Source organism: Neomonachus schauinslandi, chromosome 14 (assembly GCF_002201575.2).
Source record: "Neomonachus schauinslandi chromosome 14, ASM220157v2, whole genome shotgun sequence".
NCBI lineage: Eukaryota > Metazoa > Chordata > Mammalia > Carnivora > Phocidae > Neomonachus > Neomonachus schauinslandi.
In genome coordinates, this window is record NC_058416.1 from 85,555,285 (window position 1) to 85,576,582 (window position 21,298).

The 21,298-nt window shown below is 42.1% G+C and overlaps 1 protein-coding gene across 3 annotated transcripts in view; it reads right to left on the bottom strand.

Moving 5' to 3' along the window:
* Positions 1-21,298, bottom strand: part of CLIP1 (CAP-Gly domain containing linker protein 1) — a 119,224-nt gene that overhangs the window by 85,432 nt on the left and 12,494 nt on the right. For all 3 annotated transcript variants that reach the window (XM_021698661.2, XM_044921206.1, XM_044921207.1), the window contains exon 2: positions 1,747-1,941. In XM_021698661.2, the coding sequence (XP_021554336.2) occupies positions 1,747-1,831 (85 nt within the window). In that variant the 5' untranslated portion in view covers positions 1,832-1,941. The remainder of the gene's footprint in view (positions 1-1,746; positions 1,942-21,298) is intronic.

The window sequence follows — 21,298 nt, forward strand, 5'->3', positions numbered from 1 at the left end:
TGCCAAAGACAGACCAGCCCAGTCAGTTTTTTAGAATCTATTCCAGCTTTGTACATGAACAATTCTTCCTGACAGGGTGCTGCAAGCATGAGTTTCCGAAAAACAATCTTCATAAAAGTGCTCAAATGGGCAACAATTTCCTTTTAAGCATCTAAGTTTTAGTGTTTAAAAGCTGCTTTACTCTTAAAAAAAAAAACAACATGTAATGTATGGCAAGTACTGTTGAGGAAACCAAGTCGAATTTCTCATGATCCCCTGCACTCAAGGACTTTACATGCTAAGGGGTGTGCATAAAAAATGCTAAAAGTGAAAAAGACAATTCTAAAATGCGGGGCATGAGTATGACCATGGGAGGGTGCGAGGAAGGGGCGACATTTGAAGGGGTCCGAAAGAGAGGAAGGATTTTGAAGGGAAGGAGAATAGGAGACATCTCAGTAAAGCTTTCCTCTCCTCTAAGATGTTTTATGGTCTCCCTGATAAGACCCCAGTTTTATCATGATACACAAAATGTAAATAATTTGGGATCTTCATTCAATCGACAAATGTTTAATGAGCTCCTGTTATGATCCAGGCAATGGATCATGTAGGTATGTAGGTAAATTTGGGCAGTGAAAAAAAAATGACAAAGATCCCTGCCATCGTGGAAGATCAATGAGGTTTTATGGAAAAATCTGAAGAAACAATGTTGGATTTAATATTTTGTGGTGGACACCTGACTGTCTGGAATGGCTGATAACCTATCTAATAGCATATAAACCACATGAAAAGACCAGAAAAGCAAGCATCAGGTGCCCTCTCCTGACTCTCTTATTTAAGACCGTTAAGTGGTCATTCTGGGCTGTAAACTGAAACGGTGGAGGAGGAGACAGAAAGCAGAGAGGAAGAGGCTGCTGAAGATCATCAAGGCCATGGGTTCATCAATGAAGTGAGGACGGTTTCCTGCATGAGCTAGACTCGAGCCATCGTACTCCCTGCTCCCTTGAAACCAGTGGCCAACTTCCGATCACTTAGTGTCATCAAATCTTTTAAGCCAGACTCATCTTTGTTTTCTCTACACAGCCCTAAACCCCAAAGAAAAAGGTCCAAATGAGTTAGGAAGACACAGAGAGAAAAAATATCTTAACATTGTAAGGATTAAATACTGAAGTTACTTGACAACTATTTTAGCACCTTGCACTAAATTAAGAGCTCTTCATTAAGATTTTTAGACATAGGGGGTGCCTGGGTGGCTCAGTCAGTTGAGCAGCCAACTCTTGATTTTGGCTCAGGTCATGATCTCAGGGTCCTGGGATCAAGCCCTGTGTTGGGGGTCCGCACTCAGTGGGCAGTCTGCCGCAGGATTCTCTCTCCCCCTATGCCCCTCCCCCCAACCCCCTTAAATAAATAAATCTTAGAAAAATATTTTTAGGTATAAAATTCCGTATTTTTAAAAAAGATTTATTTATTTAAAGAGAGAGAGAGCAAGAGAGAGTGAGCAGGGGGAGGGGCAGAGGGAGAGGGACAAGCAGACTCCCCACTGAGCACACAGCCCTATATGGGCCTGGATCTCAGGACCCTGAGATCATGACCCGAGCCGAAACCAAGAGTCGAATACCTAATCAACTGTGCCACCCAGGTGCCCCTAAAATTCCATTTCTTTTAATTAAAGCTTCTTCAAATATTTTCAAAAATATGAAGTTGTTTAAGGCTGTCTTTTTAAAGTTTTCAAATAGGATTTTAATTTAGATATAAATCATAAAGCCTTACCAGCAGCAGGTGTCTTCAAGGCTGTGCTTCCAGGCTTTAGGATCTTGGTAGGGGCCTTAAGCCCACTTGGTTTTAGCATACTCATTGTCCTTAGAATGTCAGAGCTGTTTTTCCTTTGCCTGTTGCCACTATCTTGCCCCAACCATTGATACAACTGTGGGTGTTTCTATGGTGAAGTCAGTCTCTGGGTTAAATCTGCAAGAGAAAAATATAAACAGAATTTAGAATCTATGGGAGGAAGAAAGTAGAAATAACACCTATTATTAAAGAAGCTTCCACAAGCTAAACTTTTCCTCATACATGATGACAAACTGTCTCCACACTGAACCTAGGAAACTAGATAAAAACAGGAAGATGCTGCTGAGATGGATTTAGAAGCAATTTATTACCCCTAAAAACAAGCAGTTGAGCTTAGCAATACATTCACTTCTCTTTACCCAATATTACCAGCTTGGTACAGTGCCTAAAATCCACACAGTCCACATAAGGGGGTTCCAAAAAAATGTGCCCCAAACTTAACGGTGGGAGAAGGAAGGAGCTTTCAGTTTTTACTTCATTCATTTCTATATTGCTGAAGTTCTATGACCACAAGCCTGTATTAACCATGTACTTTTTTAAGTTCACAGAATTATGCAATGCTCAATATAAAACCATATACTCACATATACTGTGAGACTAGAGCAAGGTTCAAACTCTGTAAGAAAAAGCTGTATCTGGGAAGTGCCGAGGAAAAAAATTTTTTTTGTTCTGTCTATAGAAACACAATATACTTCTGATTTACTCAAGACCAGGTATGAATCTACAACTTTGGGGCTCAGGCAAAACAGGATTTTGTCTTATTCTCTTAATGAACACTGAGTGTTATTTGCAACTGATGAATCACTAAATTCTACCTCTGAAACTAATTTTAAAAATTAAAAATTAAAAAAGAAAAGAGGAGAAACGCTTTGGGATTCTGGAATATGGGGAAAGATTTCCAGATTTTACACTTAAAAACAGAATAATTCAGAAGAAGAAGGTAGCAGGAGGGGAAGAATGAAGGGGGGGAAATCGGAGGGGTAGACGAACCATGAGAGACGATGGACTCTGAAAAACAAACTGAGGGTTCTAGAGGGGAGGGGGGTGGAGGATGGGTTAGCCTGGTGATGGGTATTGAGGAGGGCACATTCTGCATGGAGCACTGGGTGTTATGCACAAACAATGAATCATGGAACACTACATCTAAAACTAATGATGTAATGTATGGGGATTAACATAAGAATAAAAAAATTTTAAAAAATAATATATATATTTGTTGAGTAAAAAAAAAAACAGAATAATTCAATCAAAGAGAAAAATGCTATTTATTGACTCTCTGTCAAATGATTATGTTTTTGCATAATCTTTTCTCTGCTAGCAGAGCTTGGATAATGATGCACCATGTTACTCTGCCGTCCTCTCTCTCCTACAAGCAATGGCAAGCATTAGCAAAAAAATCTCGCCAGGGATGACAGAGGAGCCTGCTATGGTCCCAGAAGTGGGCTGAATGGTGCCCACTGCCCCACCCCCAACAAAGATACATCCATCCAGAACCTGTGAATGTGACCTTATTTGGAAAAACAGTCTTTGCAGATGTAATTCAGTTAGGGATCTTGAGATGAGACCATCCTGGATTACCTGGGTGGGCCTTAAATCCAATGACAAGAGTCTATTACTAGGGGAAGAGAACTCACCAAGGAGGCGCAAGAAGATGCAGGCAGAGACTGCAGTGATGTGTCCAAGAGCCAAGGATGGCCGACAGCCACCAAAAGCTCGGGGACAAGCATGAGATGAATGCGCCTTCAGGGCCTCGGGTAAGGAACCAACCCTGCCGACACACTGCTTTTTGACTTCTGGCCTCTGAACTGAGAGAACACATTCTGTTGTTTTAAGCCCTCCAGTTTGTGATCATTTGTTAAGGTGGCCCGAGGACTAACACAGCCACATTAGTTCTTCTGTTCAAAGATAATCAGAATGAACAGAAATCATACCAAGACAGATGCCGCATTAGGCTCCATTTGCAGATTCCCCATGGTTCTTAAAAGGGTCCAAAATGGTACAAGGTGTATTTAAATATGTCAAAGGTACATTATGTGGTTTTGAGAAGAGTGATTAACAGAGAAAGACATACTGTGTCCTGGAAGGCAGTGACTGCCAACCCCGACTATTAATACAACATTCCCAGGCTCCTTTCTCTCTCCACCATGACCATCCCTGCCAGATGGTGGCAGTGGGTGTGGGAGTCTGTGTGCTAGGACAGGTGGTTGATTCAGGGTCAGGTTTGAAGCCACTTGCTTCACTATCAGACCCTTACCATAGACAGCCTGTAAGTTACAAGCAGATTTACTGGCTCTTGCTACTGCCTTAGATGGAAGCGAACAGCTGAGTCCCCTCTAACCTCAGCTGAGAAAGACTATTTACATGTCCAGAGAATTTGAGAAAGGTGGGGACAGGCGAAGGGCAGAAGCTGCCGCGGGGCCTTGTTATACTGTGCCTACTCTTCACCCTGGCCCAATATCGTAAGGTGAAAGGGTCAGATAGATAAGAACAGAACAGACAGAGAGATAGCACAATGGTCCTGGGGAAGCTATTATGAAGGTAAGAAAAGAGGATGACGTGCTCCTTAAAATACTTTCACTCAGGCAGAACAGTGAGTTCTTGGGCTCTGGTCAAGCACTCCTCCCTAAAGAGAGATTTTGAAAACCACCACAATCAGCAACTCGGAGGCCTCAGCCGATTTCAAATTTTGCAGCTCAACACCCTGAGCTCACAAAAATCTGACCATCTAAAAGCTTCAGCCTAAAGGAACAGAGCATGTGTTATTAGGAACCTAAGAATAGCGATAAACCCAAAGTCTAGGACTTTGTGGTCTAAAGTGAATGCCTCTGCCTCTTGGTCCAACCGAGTCATTTGAATCCCAAAGCAGGGAACTGTGACCAAGATATAACAAAGGAGAAAAGTCTAGTCTGTATCAATAAAGGAATTAGGAGCAACACCAGCAATGCTGGGTTTTTACATCTTCCAATTCAAGTTTCTTCTTCATGTATTATTAATGAATGGCATGTCAGGCTTGATTTAAAAAATCAATTCTCTGAAAAACAAAAGATCAAAGTCTTGGTCGTGGTACCCACAAACTGTAATGACCAAGAAGCAACATCTCTGCATAATCTTTCAAGGTCAGTGAATGTCACCTTAAAACTAATCAATTCCAAAACATGCAAAAGGGGGGGGAGAAAAGACATTCTTGCCTCACTAATATGCTGAGTGTAGTTGAATTTCTGATGTTTGTGCTTACTGAAAAGCTCGAGAGTTTTGAACCTAAAATAAGACAAACCACCCATCTCCTCTCTCCTCCCAACATGTAAGGACCACAATATACAGATTATAATCTAGAAATAGTTTTTATGCATTTTATTGCCCCATTTGAGGTTTACAATTCTGTGGATCAGCTACTATTATCCTTTCTTAATGAATTAACACCTCAGAAATTAACAGATATATGTCCTCATTTGTTAATGACCTACTGCCTGAGGTCACTTGGCTAAGCAGCACAGACATGAACGGCAGGCCTGATTCCAGAGTCCAAGTTCTTCCCACTAAACCTAACCTTCAAACTTAGGAGGGGCCGCACAGCACAATTAAAAACATTAGGACTCATCTTACTAAAATGACCTACATGTGTACGGCACCAAGAGTGCCCAAAGCACAAAGATAAAACTGTCTCATCTGCATCTCAAAATAACTGTGAAGGTAGGTGAACAATTACCATTAGGCCATTCATGGTCAAAGAGAATGAAGGTCTGAGCAGTTAAATAGCTTTCTCAAGGTCACTCAAAGAAGTGGTAGCACTTTGGGGCGCCTGGGTGGCTCAGTTGGTTAAGCGTTTGACTTTTTTTTTTTTTAAAGATTTTTATTTATTTATTGAGAGAGAGAGAGAGAATGATAGAGAGCATGAGAGGGTGGAGGGTCAGAGGGAGAAGCAGACTCCCTGCTGAGCAGGGAGCCCGATGCAGGACTCGATCCTGGGACTCCAAGATCATGACCTGAGCCAAAGGCAGTTGCTTAACCAACTGAGCCACCCAGGCACCCAAGCGTCTCACTCTTGATTTCAGCTCAGGTCATGACCTCAGCGTCATGAGACTGAGCCCTGCACTGGGCTCCTCGTGGAGCGTGCAGCCTGGTTGGGATTCTCTCTCTCCCTCTCCTTTTGCATTGTATATGTAGACACACACCCATACTGATTTCATACGTATAATTTAACATTTAAAAAGTGAAATACACCAAAATGAAGAAAGGTGATCATGTATTGCCAAACTAAAAAGAAGTCCAGAAAAAGGGAGTTAAAAAGAAAATGTCTAATTTATGGACACTGGAAAAAGGTTCTGGTAAAAAAAACAAGGGTAGTCTATGGAGAAGGAGTTGTAAAGATTGCAAAAATTGCATGAAAATCGGCCTTAAGGATATTTGAAACAAAGCTCCAAAATTCCACGCTCAGATTAAGGTTTGGGTCTCCAACAGTGACCAAAGGGAATGGTGTCTTTTGGTATTTCTCTCACTATAAATACACGAAGTTATATTTTATAAACCATTATCTCTAAATTTTTTATGATTCAAGAGTCCCACCTCTGAGTAAACGGATTTTAAAAAAATGAGTTTCTGAACTTCCAGAGTGGAGGGTAAGCTCGTCAAAGTAGGAGTGACAGCACTATGCCATTCTGCCAACTCTGACTCTCAGTACTGCAATTCCGTGGTTCTCAGAGTGAGGTCCATGCACTCCTAGGGCACCCCTGAGACCCTTTCAGGGAAACAGAACTATCTGCACAGTATTACTAAGGCATTTTTTGCCTTTTCCACCTCGTTGATGTTTCCACTGATGGTGCAAAAGCACTAGGTGGGCACGGACGGCAGGCACTGAGTCAGGGCAATGAGAACACACGGCACGGTCTTCGCTTGTATGATCTGCCACACGTACTTGAGGAGCAGGAGAAGCCACTTTCACTTAACAACGTGAAGCACTTGGTGTAGCAGAAAAACGAATCATTCTATTACATTTCAACCCTTAAATATGTGCCTTTTTTTTTTAAGATTGTATTTATTTATTTGACAGAGAGAGATACTGAATGGGAGGGAGAGGGGAAGAGAATCTGAAGCAGATTCCACACTGAGCGCAGAGTCCAACGTGGGGCTCGATCTCACAACCCTGAGCCTGAGCCAAAACAGAGTTGAGCGCTTAACCGACTGAGCCACCCAGGCGCCCCAAGTACGTACCTTTTTGGAGGCACACATGAAGCACGCCTGCCGTGCACCACTGCAACGCGTCTCAAAGAAAAACGTGAGCAAAGGAGGTGCAGGCTCAATTAGCCACTTTTTCATAGAATGTCAATGTTACTTGAGAAAATGACTGGTAAGCTACGGTTACTGAGGCATGGGTATCTGGCAGACATTTTCTTGAAAATGAACTATGTGACCCGGTCACTTCAAGGCGAACAACTCTTTGTTGACAACGAGAGATTTTAAGCATTCAAGGGAAACTTCGAATTTTGGAAAACCTATCCTCCACTGTGAGCTTGACAGCTTCCCGATACTGAAGACTTTTCTGATGAGATCAACTGTATTAACAAATGTAATTTTTGTATATCATATAATGAAATGTGTCAGTATATGGAAATGTGCCTCTCCGTGAATCAGTATTTTTCAACCTACAATGCATAATGTTACAAAAACATCAAAGCACAAAGCAGACCAGTGGATTTTTACGTAACAATAAAAGTTCATTCATACAGTTTCAGATGCCACTTTTATGAAACTTCAACCTATCAAATTTTGGGAGTAGTATCAAAGAAGAAAATCCATAATTATCTAAAAATGCTCTTAAAATACTTTTTTACTCTCTTCGTCATCTATGTGAGGCCAATTTTCTTCATGCACATCAACGGAAACAACCTCTCACTACAGATCCAAAGCAGAAGCAGCTGTCTTCTATTAGAGACAGATTTGCAAAAATGTAAAAACAATGTCACCTTCTCGTTAAAGTTTTTATTTTAGAGAAACAGTTATTCATTAAAAATTTATGTAATGTGTAATGGGTTTATCATAATTTCTGATGAACTGATATTTTCAGCTTTAATTTCTAATATGGTAAACATCAATGGATAAAACCTAAATAAAGAAAAGCTCAATTTTTAAGAAGGTAAAAGGGTCTTGCGGAAAAAAGTGCGAGAACTGCTGCTATATTCATTTATGCTTTACATTTAGAGTTGCAAAGGTTGAAAACCCCCATTCCCTAAGGGCTTCCAGAAGCATGCACTTCTGCTTCAGATACTTACAGAGGAGGATGCCAAGTTAGCAAACAGAGCATTTACTAACTGTGCCAGGGGCTGAGTGATACAAGTGAACTTACAATGCGCGGGAAGACGAGAAGTATGTACATAAAGCAAACAAGAACACAATTATGCACCAACCTCGGGGTATTTCTGTATGTAAGCCAGGCATTTCTCTAAGGTGGTTATCAGATGGACTGTATTCTAAATCAGTGGTTCTCAAAATGTGCAGCAGTATCAACATCACCTGGGAACCTCAGTTTTTGGGGCCCCTGCCCAGACTTACTGAAACTAACCCTGGGGGTGGGCCCAGATTTTAAGCCCGTCTGAGAACCACTCACTGCTGAACAGCTGGTAAGAAAAGTCCCCTGAGGTTCATTTTCTCAATTACACGCACGTGAACCAGCCAGGTGTCCGATTCCTCAAATACCACGACACACAGAGGCCCCAGCACTTCAGTCCCCACCGCTGTTGTTTCAGGCAGTTCGCTCAGCCTTGATGCCCTTTCCAAGTCTAGTGATCACCATCTGCTGAAACCTTTACTCAAGGGCAAACTCAGGCATTCATCTGCCCACAAAGCCTTTTCCAGTGCTCACCAGTGAAATTGTGCCCATCCTGCAATTTCCCACAGCAGAGTCTGGGCCTCTTCCTGGCACCTAGCCCACTGAGCTGTGTGTGTAGCCCATGCGATCCACCAGGCTGTAAGCGCCTTTTAGTCGTTGTTATGGTCCCCACAGTACTTTATCAACAATCCTCATTAAATAAAATGAACGAGGAAAATAGCCTCAATTGTTTAAATGACTCTACAAACCAGGCCGGGTGTATCAGTATTTTATTTTATTTTTTTAAAGATTTTATTTATTTATTTGAGAGAGAGAATGAGATAGAGAGAGCATGAGAGGGGGGAGGGTTAGAGGGAGAAGCAGACTCCCTGCTGAGCAGGGAGCCCGATGCAGGACTCGATCCCAGGACTCCAGGATCATGACCTGAGCCGAAGGCAGTCGCTTAACCAACTGAGCCACCCAGGTGCCCTGTATCAGTATTTTTAAAAAGTTATACTTGTCAGGGGGCACCTGACTGGCTCAGTTGGAAGAGCACACGAATCTTGATCTCAGGGTGGTGAGTTCCAGCCCCACAGTCAGAGTGGAGATTAAATAAACAAACTTTAAAAAGTTATACCTGGTGCTTGCTATAGGTGACAGAAAAATACACGTCCTAGGCGTAAGCTCAAGGAATTTATAATGTAGTTGGGAAGAAAAGACCCACATATATATGAAAATAACTAAGAATACAATATAATTTATGAGAAATACCAAACCATGTGATGATCCTGGAAGTGTTTTCAGAAGATGGAAGGGTAAAGCGGATTAAGGCAGAAAGAAAAGGCTCCATGGCAAGGCAAGCTTTCTGCAGGTGCTCAAAGGAAAGTAACACTGTTGTGCGAGTGTTGGCAGTCAGGATTTTTAAAAAGGCAAACAGGTAAGACTCCAGAGAAGGCGGAGGAGGAAAGGTATAAAGCATGTAAGACAATGAGAAGCCTGGTTTGACAAACGTCAGAAGATTCTTGCAAGAAATCAAGTTAGACAAGAGCCTTAGAGTTCAATCTAAGAAATTTACTATGATCAGCTTTTACTTGCCTTTCACCTCAAGTGAAAAGCCTCCAGATTCTAGTGGTAGGAAATGAAAGATGGCTAGAGTTTCCTGTTAAAGCCTGAATTTATGTCAGTTGTTCATCTCAGTTACCTTAACCTGGCTACCACTGTCAAGCAAAGATTTAAACCAAGGGTTGGCAAGCTTTTTCTAGTGGCATGCCAAGTCTTCACCCACTCCAACTGTGGGTCCAAGTAAGAGACAGGGGCTGCCAGGGCAGGTCTTAAATTTCAGGGAAGAGAAGCCATGAGCATCTGAAGTCAGTGATCAAAATGGAAATACAAAGGAAGGTTCTCCCCTCAAATTCTTCAGATAACACCTTAGCAAGGATAAATTTGGAGAGGCTATAAAGATTAGATACCACCAAACACAAATGACAAATTCCGGCCTTCTCTACTACTCTGCACGTGGGGTGGCAGAGACCAGATGTTCCTCCACCTACTCTGCCTTGATAACGTGAACATTTATAAGGGAAACCTCACTAACCCAGAGTCAGGAGGCCAGAAGGGGGAGCTCTCAAGCAGTACCAGTCAAGAATCGTCAAGGACAGACCCCACAAGAACTGTCAGCAGAGAAGAATCATCAATTACAGAAGATATACACTGCATCTCCTCCAAGAAATCGACTACCCCACTCAGCTAATGAGAAACAGTCATGACCCTGAACTCTTGCTTTTCTCCAATGGATTTTCCTCAAAAACCACTCTTCCCAATTTCTTTCTCCATAAAGTAACGTGCTTCTCCTTTGTTAGACTAGCCTATGCTTTTTGCTATGGCTTGCTTGTCCTGAATTGCAATTATCTGCTATTCCCAAATAAACTCATTTTTTGCTGGTAAAATAACTTTTATTTTTAAGATTTTTATAGTATCTTACCATCAACTGCTCACACCAGTCTGTAAGTCATACTAAAAGCTAAATATTCTAGGTCTGCACTATCCAGTACAGTAGTCACTAGCCACATGTGCTGCTTAAAGGTTAAATTCTTTTAAAATGAAATAAAGGGGGGCGCCTGGGTGGCTCAGATGGTTAAGCGTGATCCCAGGGTCCTGGGATCGAGCCCCGCGTCGGCTCCTTGCTCCGCGGGAAGCCTGCTTCTCCCTCTCCCACTCCCCCTGCTTGTGTTCCCTCTCTCAGTGTCTCTCTCTGTCAAAAAATAAATAAAATCTTTTTTTTTTTTTTAAGATTTTTATTTATTTATTCATGAGAGACAGAGAGAGAGAGAGGCAGAGGGAGAAGCAGGCTCCCAAGGAGCAGAGAGCCCGATGCGGGACTCGATCCCACGACCCTGGGATCATGACCTGAGCCGAAGGCAGACGCTTAACCATCTGAGCCACCCAGGCGCCCAAATAAAATCTTTAAAAAAAAAAAAAAGAGTCAGAAGCTTAACCAACTGAGCCACCCAGGCGCCCCAAGCCAAGAACCATTTGTAAAATGTTTATCTCTAGAACTCACTTCTGAACAGTCAAAAATAGCTACTCTTTTGCTCGTACATTCTCATGGGATGTGCAGGGAGGGAGATCTCCTTCCAAGCACCAACTCCACACCAGACAGAAGGACTCCAGGATATGTAAGTGGCTCAGCTGCACAATCCCTTCCAGTTCTCTTCCTTCTCAGCACAAGGTTTACATTTCACCTGACAGGAAGCTTTGTTGCTAAACATCAACACTAGAGGAACAGGGGTTTTGGTTTTGGTTTTGGTTTTTCCCTGTGTAACATACCAGTTTATTTTGAGACAAAAAAAAGCCAGGCCTCAAATAAGCAAAAATTTTGAAGTAGATTAATATCCTGGTTTGTGATTTAACTCTGAGATCTGACCTAAATAAATTTTAAAAGGGCAAGGTATTCATTTCAGGGAAGCAAATAATCTTAGAAGACCTATCTTCTTTGGTATTTCCCAAAAAGAGTGTGCTTTACATTTCTTGAGAATGTCAGCTTTACTCCAAGTTAGGATTCCAGAAAGTACAACTATTCTCCTCCACCCAACAAAAAAATGTGTCCTACCCCCAGGGAAGTCAAGATTTGGTACACATTTGTTGAGTGTGTAGATACTGGCAAAGACCAGCATCTGGGGAGGTTTCAAGTGATTAGGCTAATGCTGGTACACAGTGCACCCAAACGCTTAGCTAGTATTTCTAAGAATTCAAGCACCCCACGTTCAGATAAAACTTCTCTCACTACACAGCATTTTAACAGGAAATTACATAGATATCAGCCTTCTGTTCTAAACAGATTTTCAGGGGTTGGGGATACAGTTCAAGACTACACCCTTCTCAAAACAGAGAACATTAGCTTACTGCAGTTACTCCTTTTAATAAACAATCTATGCTTAATAAAGAATATTGAAAACATCCAGATAAGAAAAAAATTTTGCCTTTAGGGAAAAAAACCAATGGATTACTACCAAGACCTGGGAGGAAGGAAAAATAAAAATAAAAACGTGACTCTAGTAATGAATCCCAAGGCTGGAAACGAAGCCAGAGCCACCTAACACTATGCAGAGCACAATGAGCAAGCGCTATTTCAGCTGCCCCAGCAAACTACCAAACTGTCATTTTAAGATGCCTCTCGGATGACTTACCCTCTGCTATGATCCGCTACTATTCAGACCCCATCTGGATAACCCTTCCGTGAAAGAGATCTTGCAAAGGGAATGGGAATTCAAAAACCAAAGATTCTTCTATTCTCCCTGCATAAGAATATATGCCAAAATGCAGAAACGTTTGTAACCATGAAAACTGATCTAAAGCAGTTAGTCCCCGTAGCTAAAATTCACTTCAAATTTGCATATTCAAATTTAAATTTCTACAACTTATGTGTAAAGGACAGCTCATTTCTAAGGAGCTGTCTTAAAGACATCCCAGTTAGAGACACACATCTGAAAGGGAACACACCTAGTGGACCCATGAAGGGCTTGTAGTCTCAGAGAAAGTGAATGTTTTAAGATTCTAGGTCTTACATGTTTAAGAAAATAGGGACATGTGGCTGTTACAGAGGGAAACACTTGGGACAACATTTTAAAAAGAGAAGTCTACTTCAAAAAATGAGATGTTGAATCTCTCTAATACTGACATGCTTTGTGAGGGAAAAGCAGTAAGAAAACAAGAAAGAAAAATTTTTGGCCACCTAATAATCTCTCAACTTAAACTCACAGAGTCAAATTTAGAAGAGACCAATATATCTACTTAAATAAAAGATGGGAGGGGATAATTAATCAAGTGCTTGCACCCAGTATATAAGGACACAGGGTTTTTGAAGTTTTTGTTTAAAGAAAGACAATCCTTGGGGCACCTGGGTGGCACAGTCAGCTGAGCGTCCAACTCTTGGTTTTGGCTTGGGTCATGATCTCGGGGTGGTGGGGTCAAGCTCCACGTTGGGCTCTGTGCTCAGCACAGAGTCTGCCTGGGACCCTCTCCTCCTGCCTCTGCTCCTCCCCACCATGCTCTCTCTCATAAATAAATCTTTAAAAAAATTAAAATAGGGGCACCTGCGGGGCTCAGTCGGTTGGGCCTCCGACTCTTGATATCAGCTAGGCCGTGATCTCAGTGTTGTGGGATCGAGCCCAGGTCAGGCTCTGCACTCAGCACAGAGTCTGTTTCTCCCTCTCCTCTCTCTCTCATATAAATGGGTAAATAGAATCTTTGAAAATAAAAATTAAAAAAATATGGGAGGACAATCCTTGAGGAAATTATATGTATTAACCATGAAAGACTAGACTTCTGGACCTTTGTGTGAACCAACACTTTTTCTTCCAACTCCAGCTAAAACAGGTTTAAAGAGCAAAGCAATATATTCAAAAACAAATGATAACTTCTGAACTGTGATGCATCTGCATTTAGGCCTCTGGGTCATAAATAATTTATACTAATTCTGATAACCATGTCTGATCATTTCAAACTGTTAGCTGCCCTGATGGTGAAGATATTCTTTCAAAGAACAAAAATGTTAGATTTGCAGGAAACAAGAAAATTGATAGCCAATTACATAGCAAACAAAGCCAATGATTAACCACATACCCATTCACACAGTAAAATACTGCTCTACTATTTAGTTTTCTGTTTTTTAAATTTCCTGCCAGAGGATATTTTAAAACAATGATTTTCTTACCATTATACAATCTTCAGTAAAATATAGAGAGCCTAATATTAATGTCTGTATTTTTTTTTAATCTATAGAAGTTGCACGAAAGTCAACGCAATCTACCAATATGAGACAAACTGGTACCTCATGGTGTCTGTAGAATCAGGCCAGGCCTCAGCTCATATCTGCCAAAAGCTGCACAAACAATTTGAGCAACCCTGCCTATGAGGTCATGATGATGACATCACAAAGAAGAATTCTGATGTGGGTCAGCCTCTAGGACGCAACCTCACCACTTTAAAGAAAAACCAGGGATGCCTGGGTGGCTCCGTCGGTTAAGCATCTGACTTGATCTGAGCTCAGGTCTTGAACTCAGGGTCATGAGTTCAAGCCTTGGGCTCACATTGGGCTCCATGATGGGCATGGAGCTTACTTAAAAACAACAACAACAAAACCCAGAAGGTTCTATATCCCTGAATCTGGAGGTGATGACTCAAGAAATGCACCTTCTCCCAAAGGGTCTCCCATCTAAGACGAGCCACATCTTTCTCCACTGCTGACCAGAATAAGCAATGCAGGTAAGCAGAGAAAAGCACATCCACCGAAGTCCTCACCTCACCACCAAAAACATAGTTTTATGTATTTCAAGCTGGCAAGTTTTCATTCTGGTTCAGTTTCAAACAATTTTTTTTAGTATTCTCTCCTGAAAAATTAAGCAGTATTTAAAAATTCTGAAAACTGAGTAGGAAGCAAATCATAAACTTAAAATGTTACCTCTGCCTTGACAATCTAACTTCACCAGTCCCAATATTTACTCTATTTACTAAGAGGAGTGAGGATTAAGATGTGTAACCTAGAAGTTAATTTTGAAAATGCCAAAAGCATAAAGCCTCACCACAGCTCTGCAATAGTGTATTCTTGCTAAGAAAGGGCAAAATTTCCAGACTATTGGTAACTGTTACAGCTTCCCCCTCTTAGGAGTTTTGGAGTTCACAAGCCAGCACAGAATAAGAATTAGTTAAAATTTACTGTTATTTCTAAGCAGTTAAAATGCTTGAATTGGAAGGAAATGTAACAAAGGATTATTAATAATTATCTCCAGGTGATAGGATTAGTGGTAGTTTTTAGATCTCTGTTTTCTTGAGTTTGTTAAATTTGATTTAATGAACAGATATCATTTCTTGAGCAGGAAAAAAAAAATGATTTTTTAAGACACAGTAAAATGGGGCTCCTGGGTGGCTCAGTCGTTAAGCGGTTGCCTTCGGCTCAGGTCATGATCCTGGGGTCCTGGGATCGAGTCCCACATCGTGCTCCCTGCTAGCAGGAAGCCTGCTTCTCCTTCTCCCACTCCCCCTGCTTATGTTCCCTCTCTCGCTCTCTGTCAAATAAATAAAATATTTAAAAAATAATAAAATAAAAATTAAAAAGCATGCTTAGAGTTTTATAATCTCCTCTACTAAGTCAACTAAAGAAATTTTTTGGGCGCCTGGGTGGCTTGGTTGGTTGGGCGACTGCCTTCGGCTCAGGTCATGATCCTGGAGTCCCTGGATCGGGTCCCGCATCGGTCTCCCTGCTCGGCAGGGAGCCTGCTTCTCCCTCTAACCCTACCCCCTCTCATGTGCTCTCTCTCTCTCTCTCATTCTCTCTGGCTCAAATAAATAAATAAAATCTTTAAAAAAAAAAAAAATTTTTTTTAAGGTAAGTACTTGAGATGGAAATACTTCATACCACAAAAAGCATAACTATATGAATAAGAAATAAAAGTATTATATTTTCTTAAAAGTACTATACTTTCCTGGGTGGTGCAGTCAGTTGAGTGTCCAACTCTTGGTTTCTGCTCAGGTCATGATCTCAGGGTGGTGATATCAGGTCCTGAGATCAAGCCCAGCGTGGGGCTCCCCACTCAGCATAGAATCAGCTTGGGTTTCTCTCTCCCTCTACCCCCTACAAGCATGCACTCTCTCTAAAATAAATAAATAAATAAATCCTTTTTTTAAAAAAGGCAAAAAGATGTTTAACTGGCAAGGGCAAAACAGGTGTAAAAAACATACAAGTCTAATACAGCACACTAAAACTTACGTGAGCTAAGACTGATGCATTGAGAACTGTTCAGTTAGGTGATGGCAGCATTCTCTCTACTTCTGTGCACGTTTGAAATACTCCATAATGTAAAGTTTTTATTATAGGAAGTATTTTAGTAAAATCTAAACCTCGCCTTCTCCCTCATAACCTAAAAAAAGCTTAAGCAATTTACAGAAACAAGAGATTCCTCAAAACAAGCAGTTCCCAAAAATAAGCACAGTATAAATCATGTTCAAACAAAAGGAATTATGGTCTTCATAACTCCTCTGATTTAAGGTTTTGTTTACTCATTTTTGTTTTGCTGTTTTTATTTACTGTTATTAAAAAAAGTTAAGGCTTAAAAAAAAGGTACGAAAAGAAGGCTAGACTAGGAAATGAACACCTGGATTCTGTCCCAGCTGGATGACCTTGAATTAGCATTTAACTCCTTCCCAGACCTTGGTATCCTCAGTTCTAACTAGAGGTTACTAAGTCAGATCCATTTCCAACTCCATTCTTTTGTGGTTTGACTGTTTTGGATTTCAAATCCAAACTCCCTAAGCGAAAGGGCAAGGATCCAAAGTGAAAGAAAAGCCACTGTGGCTCTAACTTTGCCAAAGTAAGAGTACTCTGCCATGTGTGAAGAGAGAAGGCTCGTCTGATAAGATCAGCTCCTAGCAAGCTCAGCATCTCCTGGCACCCTCCAGCAGAGCATTGTATCTTCCCAGGCAAATCACATCCCCACCCTTCACCTGGTTCCCTCATGGTCCACTTCCCCCCATGAGCAAAATAAAAATCCTCCACTATTTACCAACTCTGGAAATTCTGTTGGGAGGCAAAGGAGAGTTGAAGAATCTGAGAATCTGCAATGAAGTTCATCTGCCAGGAGAGGGCGTTTGGCACTGAGCCTCTGGAAGCCGGCCGCAGGCTATGGTAGAGGGGCATCTAGAGACCCAGGTCTCAACTCTGCCCTGTGGGGGACCAGACAGGTTACGTGACTTACCTACAGACAGCCGCACTCTGAGACTTCTGAGCCCCCTTCTAATTCTACAATGATCAAAGTTCACGAACTTAATAAAAGAAGAGAAGCTAAAGAAGTTCCAAGGGTAATGAAAAGTCTAGTTTGAGAGAGATGTTTCTGAAGCTCATTTTCAAGTCAAGCTTGAGAGAGAAATTCAAAGGCTGTGTTCTAGTATCATATTCCGGAGTTTGGGAGGTTCATTCACAGCTTAATCCCGTCCCTTGGAGTCATGGTTATGTAAGTGTCTGTTGTATGCTATGTCACTTGCTGTCCCCCACCCCCAACGTGGGAGACGCAGTGTAACCTGAGCCGGTCTGCTTCAGCCACTGAAAACACTTACACAACACTCTGGTAGCTTTCCAAACAGACTCATGTTTCCACTAAAGAAAGGCAAATTATTCGATTTTTTCCCCCTTTTGGTTTCATTCACATTCATATCTACATACAGAAAAGACTGGAAAAGACAAAACTGAAGAGCATTTACATATTTTCTTCAACTTTTGAGTAAAACAAGGGAGGTCAAGTATTCCAACTTCACCCGAGACCACCAAAACCCAACCAATAAGCTGATGGGCCTGCCAGGGGCCAACTGAACACATCTCCTTTTCTGGCCAAGCTGAGCTTACACTCTTGGGATGAGAAGTGCAGAGTTGCACCTCGCCTCCCAAGGACGGGCTGTTTATACAGCAAAGCCCTTACTGCTCCCCACTGCACGTTCCCCCGCCTAAGGGCTTCTGGGACATTCTGTAAAAGAATGTAGGCAGAGCATGCCCTCCTCGTGGGGTCCTTCCAGATGACTGTCCCTGCCCTAGCTCTTCCTTCTCTGCACTTCCCTAGCCACTGTGCGGTCTTCTATTACTGAATGATGAATCACACTCCTGTCTTGTTTGCATAGCACACGATGACTAAGTTCCTCATGGTCAGGGGTGAGATTTGTCTTTGCATCCAAAGGACCAAAAGTATTTGGTACACAGTAAGAGTTCAGAAAAGTCCTGAACTGACTCAACACCAAAACAAGAACCCATAAAATGATGCAATACTGCAATTTTCAAACTAAAGCACCAAGTAACTCTTATCTTACTATCTCTAAGCCTTTGACGAAGATGACAGCAATATGGAGTTTCCCAACCCAGGGGCTTCTTTTTAAAAGTAGGTCAACGACGCTATGGGCAAACTGTTCAATTACTACCTCTAGTGAATGGTATGTAAGAGCTATAAGTCTCAAGTTAGATCATTATCTTTGTTGACACCAGCATACTTTCTAGAACAGCCCTGTCTGATAAAAATATAATGTGAGACAAATCTATAATTTTGAATTTTCTAGTAACCATGTTTAGGAAACTAAAAACAGCTGAATTAACATTTTACTTAACCGAATATATCCAAAATATTACTTCAAAATGTAATCAATATTAAAATTATTAATAGGCTGGGGCACCTGGGTGGCTCAGTCAGTTGGGCATCTGCCTTGGGCTGGGGTCCTGATCCCAGGGTCCTGGGATCGAGTCCTGCATCAGACACCCTGTTCAGCGGAGAGTCTGCTTCTCCCTTTCCCTCTGCCCTTCCCCCCTGCTTGTGCTCACTCTCTCTCTCTCTCTCTCAAATAAATAAATAAACTCTTAAAAAAATTAATAGGCTGTATCACATTTTTTTTCCCTACTAGGGCTTTGAAACCCATTGTGTTTTTTATATTTATAGCACAGCTCAACTAGGACTTACCACGTTGCAAGTGCTCAATAGCCATAAGGGGCTACTGTACTGGACGGTACAGGTCTAGAATATATGTTTAAGGCAGAATATAAATGAAGTGGCCTTCCTCTTGGCATCAGTAATAAAGTTCCCAGTTGCCCCAAATCCCCCTGGGTGTACAACATTCGTCTTTCCAACTTCATTTAACACACGTATGTGAGGAAAAGGAAAAATGTAAAATCCTGAATCTAAAACTGTGAATAATCATTAAGATAAAAAAAGGGGGGAAAGCATTTATAACAAGAGGATTTTTTAAATATCTATTTGAGGGGCGCCTGGGTGGCTCAGTCGTTAAGCGTCTGCCTTCGGCTCAGGTCATGATCCCAGGGTCCTGAAATCGAGCCCCACATCGGGCTCCTTGCTCAGTGGGAAGCCTGCTTCTCCCTCTCCCACTCCCCCTGCTTGTATTCCCTCTCTCGCTGTGTCTCTCTCTGTCAAATAAATAAATAAAATATTTTTTAAAAAAAGAATAATAAAAATAAAATATCTATTTGATTGGGGCACCTAGGTGGCTCAGTTGGTTAAGCATCTGCCTTTGGCTCAGGTCATGACCTCCAGGTCCTGGGAGGGGAGCCTGCTTCTCCCTCTCCCTCTGCCTGCCACTCCCCCAGCTTGTGCTCTCTCTCTGTCAAATAAATACAATCTTTAAAAAAATTTTTTAAGGGCACCTGGGTGGCTCAGTCGTTAGGCGTCTGCCTTCAGCTCAGGTCATGATCCCAGGGTCCTGGGATCGAGCCCCGCATCGGGCTCCCTGCTGAGCAGGGAGCCTGCTTCTCCCTCTCCCACTCCCCCTGCTTGTGTTCCCGCTCTCGCTGTCTCTCTCTCCGTCAAAAATAAATAAATAAATAAATAAATAAATAAATAAATAAATAAATAATTTTTAAGTATCTATTTGAGGGGCGCCTGAGTAGCTCAGTCAGTTGGGCATCCAACTCTTGATTTCAGCTTGGGTCATGATCTCAGGGTCTTGAGATCGAGCCCTGCCTCAGGCCCCATGCTGAGTGTGGAGCCTGCTTAAGATTCTCCCTCCCGGGGCGCCTGGGTGGCTCAGTCTTTGAGCGTCTGCCTTCAGCTCAGGTCATGATCCCAGAGTCCTGGAATCGAGCCCCGCATCGGGCTCCCTGCTCCGTGGGAAGCCTGCTTCTCCCTCGCCCACTCCCCCTGCTTGTGTTCCCTCCCTCGCTGTCTCTCTCTGTCAAATAAATAAATAAAATGTAAAAAAAAAAGAAAAGAAATTCTCTCTCCCCCTTTCCCTCTGCCCCCAGCTTGAGTGTGTGCATGCAAGTGCGCTCTCCCTCTAAAAAAATAAAAATTAAAATAAAAAAATAAAATACCTATTTGACAGGGGATACATAATGTATAAAGATGATCTGCTTGTAGCACAAGGCACTGGCCAGTAAAACTGATAGCTCAGCACTAAGAGTTTGAAAATATACCCACACAAAACTCAAAGCGAAGTACAGAGATTGCGTTACGGGTGAAAATTTAGTAAGTGTGTCTCAAGATACACGAGGGGAACCAGAGAGTTAGTGACCGGCAGATTTAAGGCCAATGTAGCAGGAGCAGCGTTCCAAGTACAAAGAGGGGAGAAAGAGCATTATTCTACTGAAGCAGCAGCGTGCTTAGCTTCTGCTGCCTTTCTGACTGTTAAGAAACCAAGGAATGGAGTGATAAGAACATGTGGAAAGACAGGCTCAGGGACTGGAGGGAAAAAACTGCAGGACAGTCAGAGATGCTAAGGGTTAACCGCTGTTAGTTATTAGCTTCTTACTAATCCGATATTTTTGTCCCTTTACTAAACTTTAGTAAATTGTCTTTGACTTTGAAACAGTCTAGTGGCTATAATTTAAAATGTAAGACCCAGGGAAGAAACGGCATCGTCCCACATTTTAACTTTAGAGAAACTTGTCAGTCTTCTTAATGAAGACACAGAATACTGGTTGAGGGATGGAGAGCATCTCCTCCAGAGTGGAGTATCTGGCAAGCACCTGGGGTCAGTCGGTGTAAACTGATGATGAGTGACATGAAGCCGCCTACGGCCATGGCTGGTTCGGCTTCCCAGAAGCTAGCCCCTTGAGCAGAGAGAAAACGTGTGAGAGGTTACCAAACACAGCTCAGGGCACGGGCCACAGATCCACTGCTTCAAATTAGTGCCAGAACAAGGGAGGTAAACTAGAGAAGAGCAAGCAGGGGTCTGGGGCCATTTGGTTTCAGCAGCAACTAAGTGATTGGCCTAAAGGGTAACAGGATAAAATCTTAAACCTGAGCAGTAGGTCTATGAAGGCTGGTGCCTGTGAAGGCTGGTGCCTGTGACGACAGGGAAATTCCAAACTGCCCCTCTGTTTCTTCATCCCACCATCTCCAGCAGAGGATTAAAAGACTCAGGAATAATGACAAGATCAGCCAGGGGAAAAGGCCATGCAGCCCTGTCAGAAATAAACATACATGAGAAGAGGACAATTTTCCAAAGTGGAAAGAGGAGAAAGAGAATCCATCTTCCTGAGGGCTGACTGTCTTTCCAAGGCATATGCCTAAAAGGGTGGAGCAATGTCTCAAATTTGTTCAGGAGGCCAAAGCATCTGAAAATAGTGGTGTTCTTAACAGAATATCATGAAATACTGAGATACAGCATAAAAAATGTTTAATGTAGGGGTGC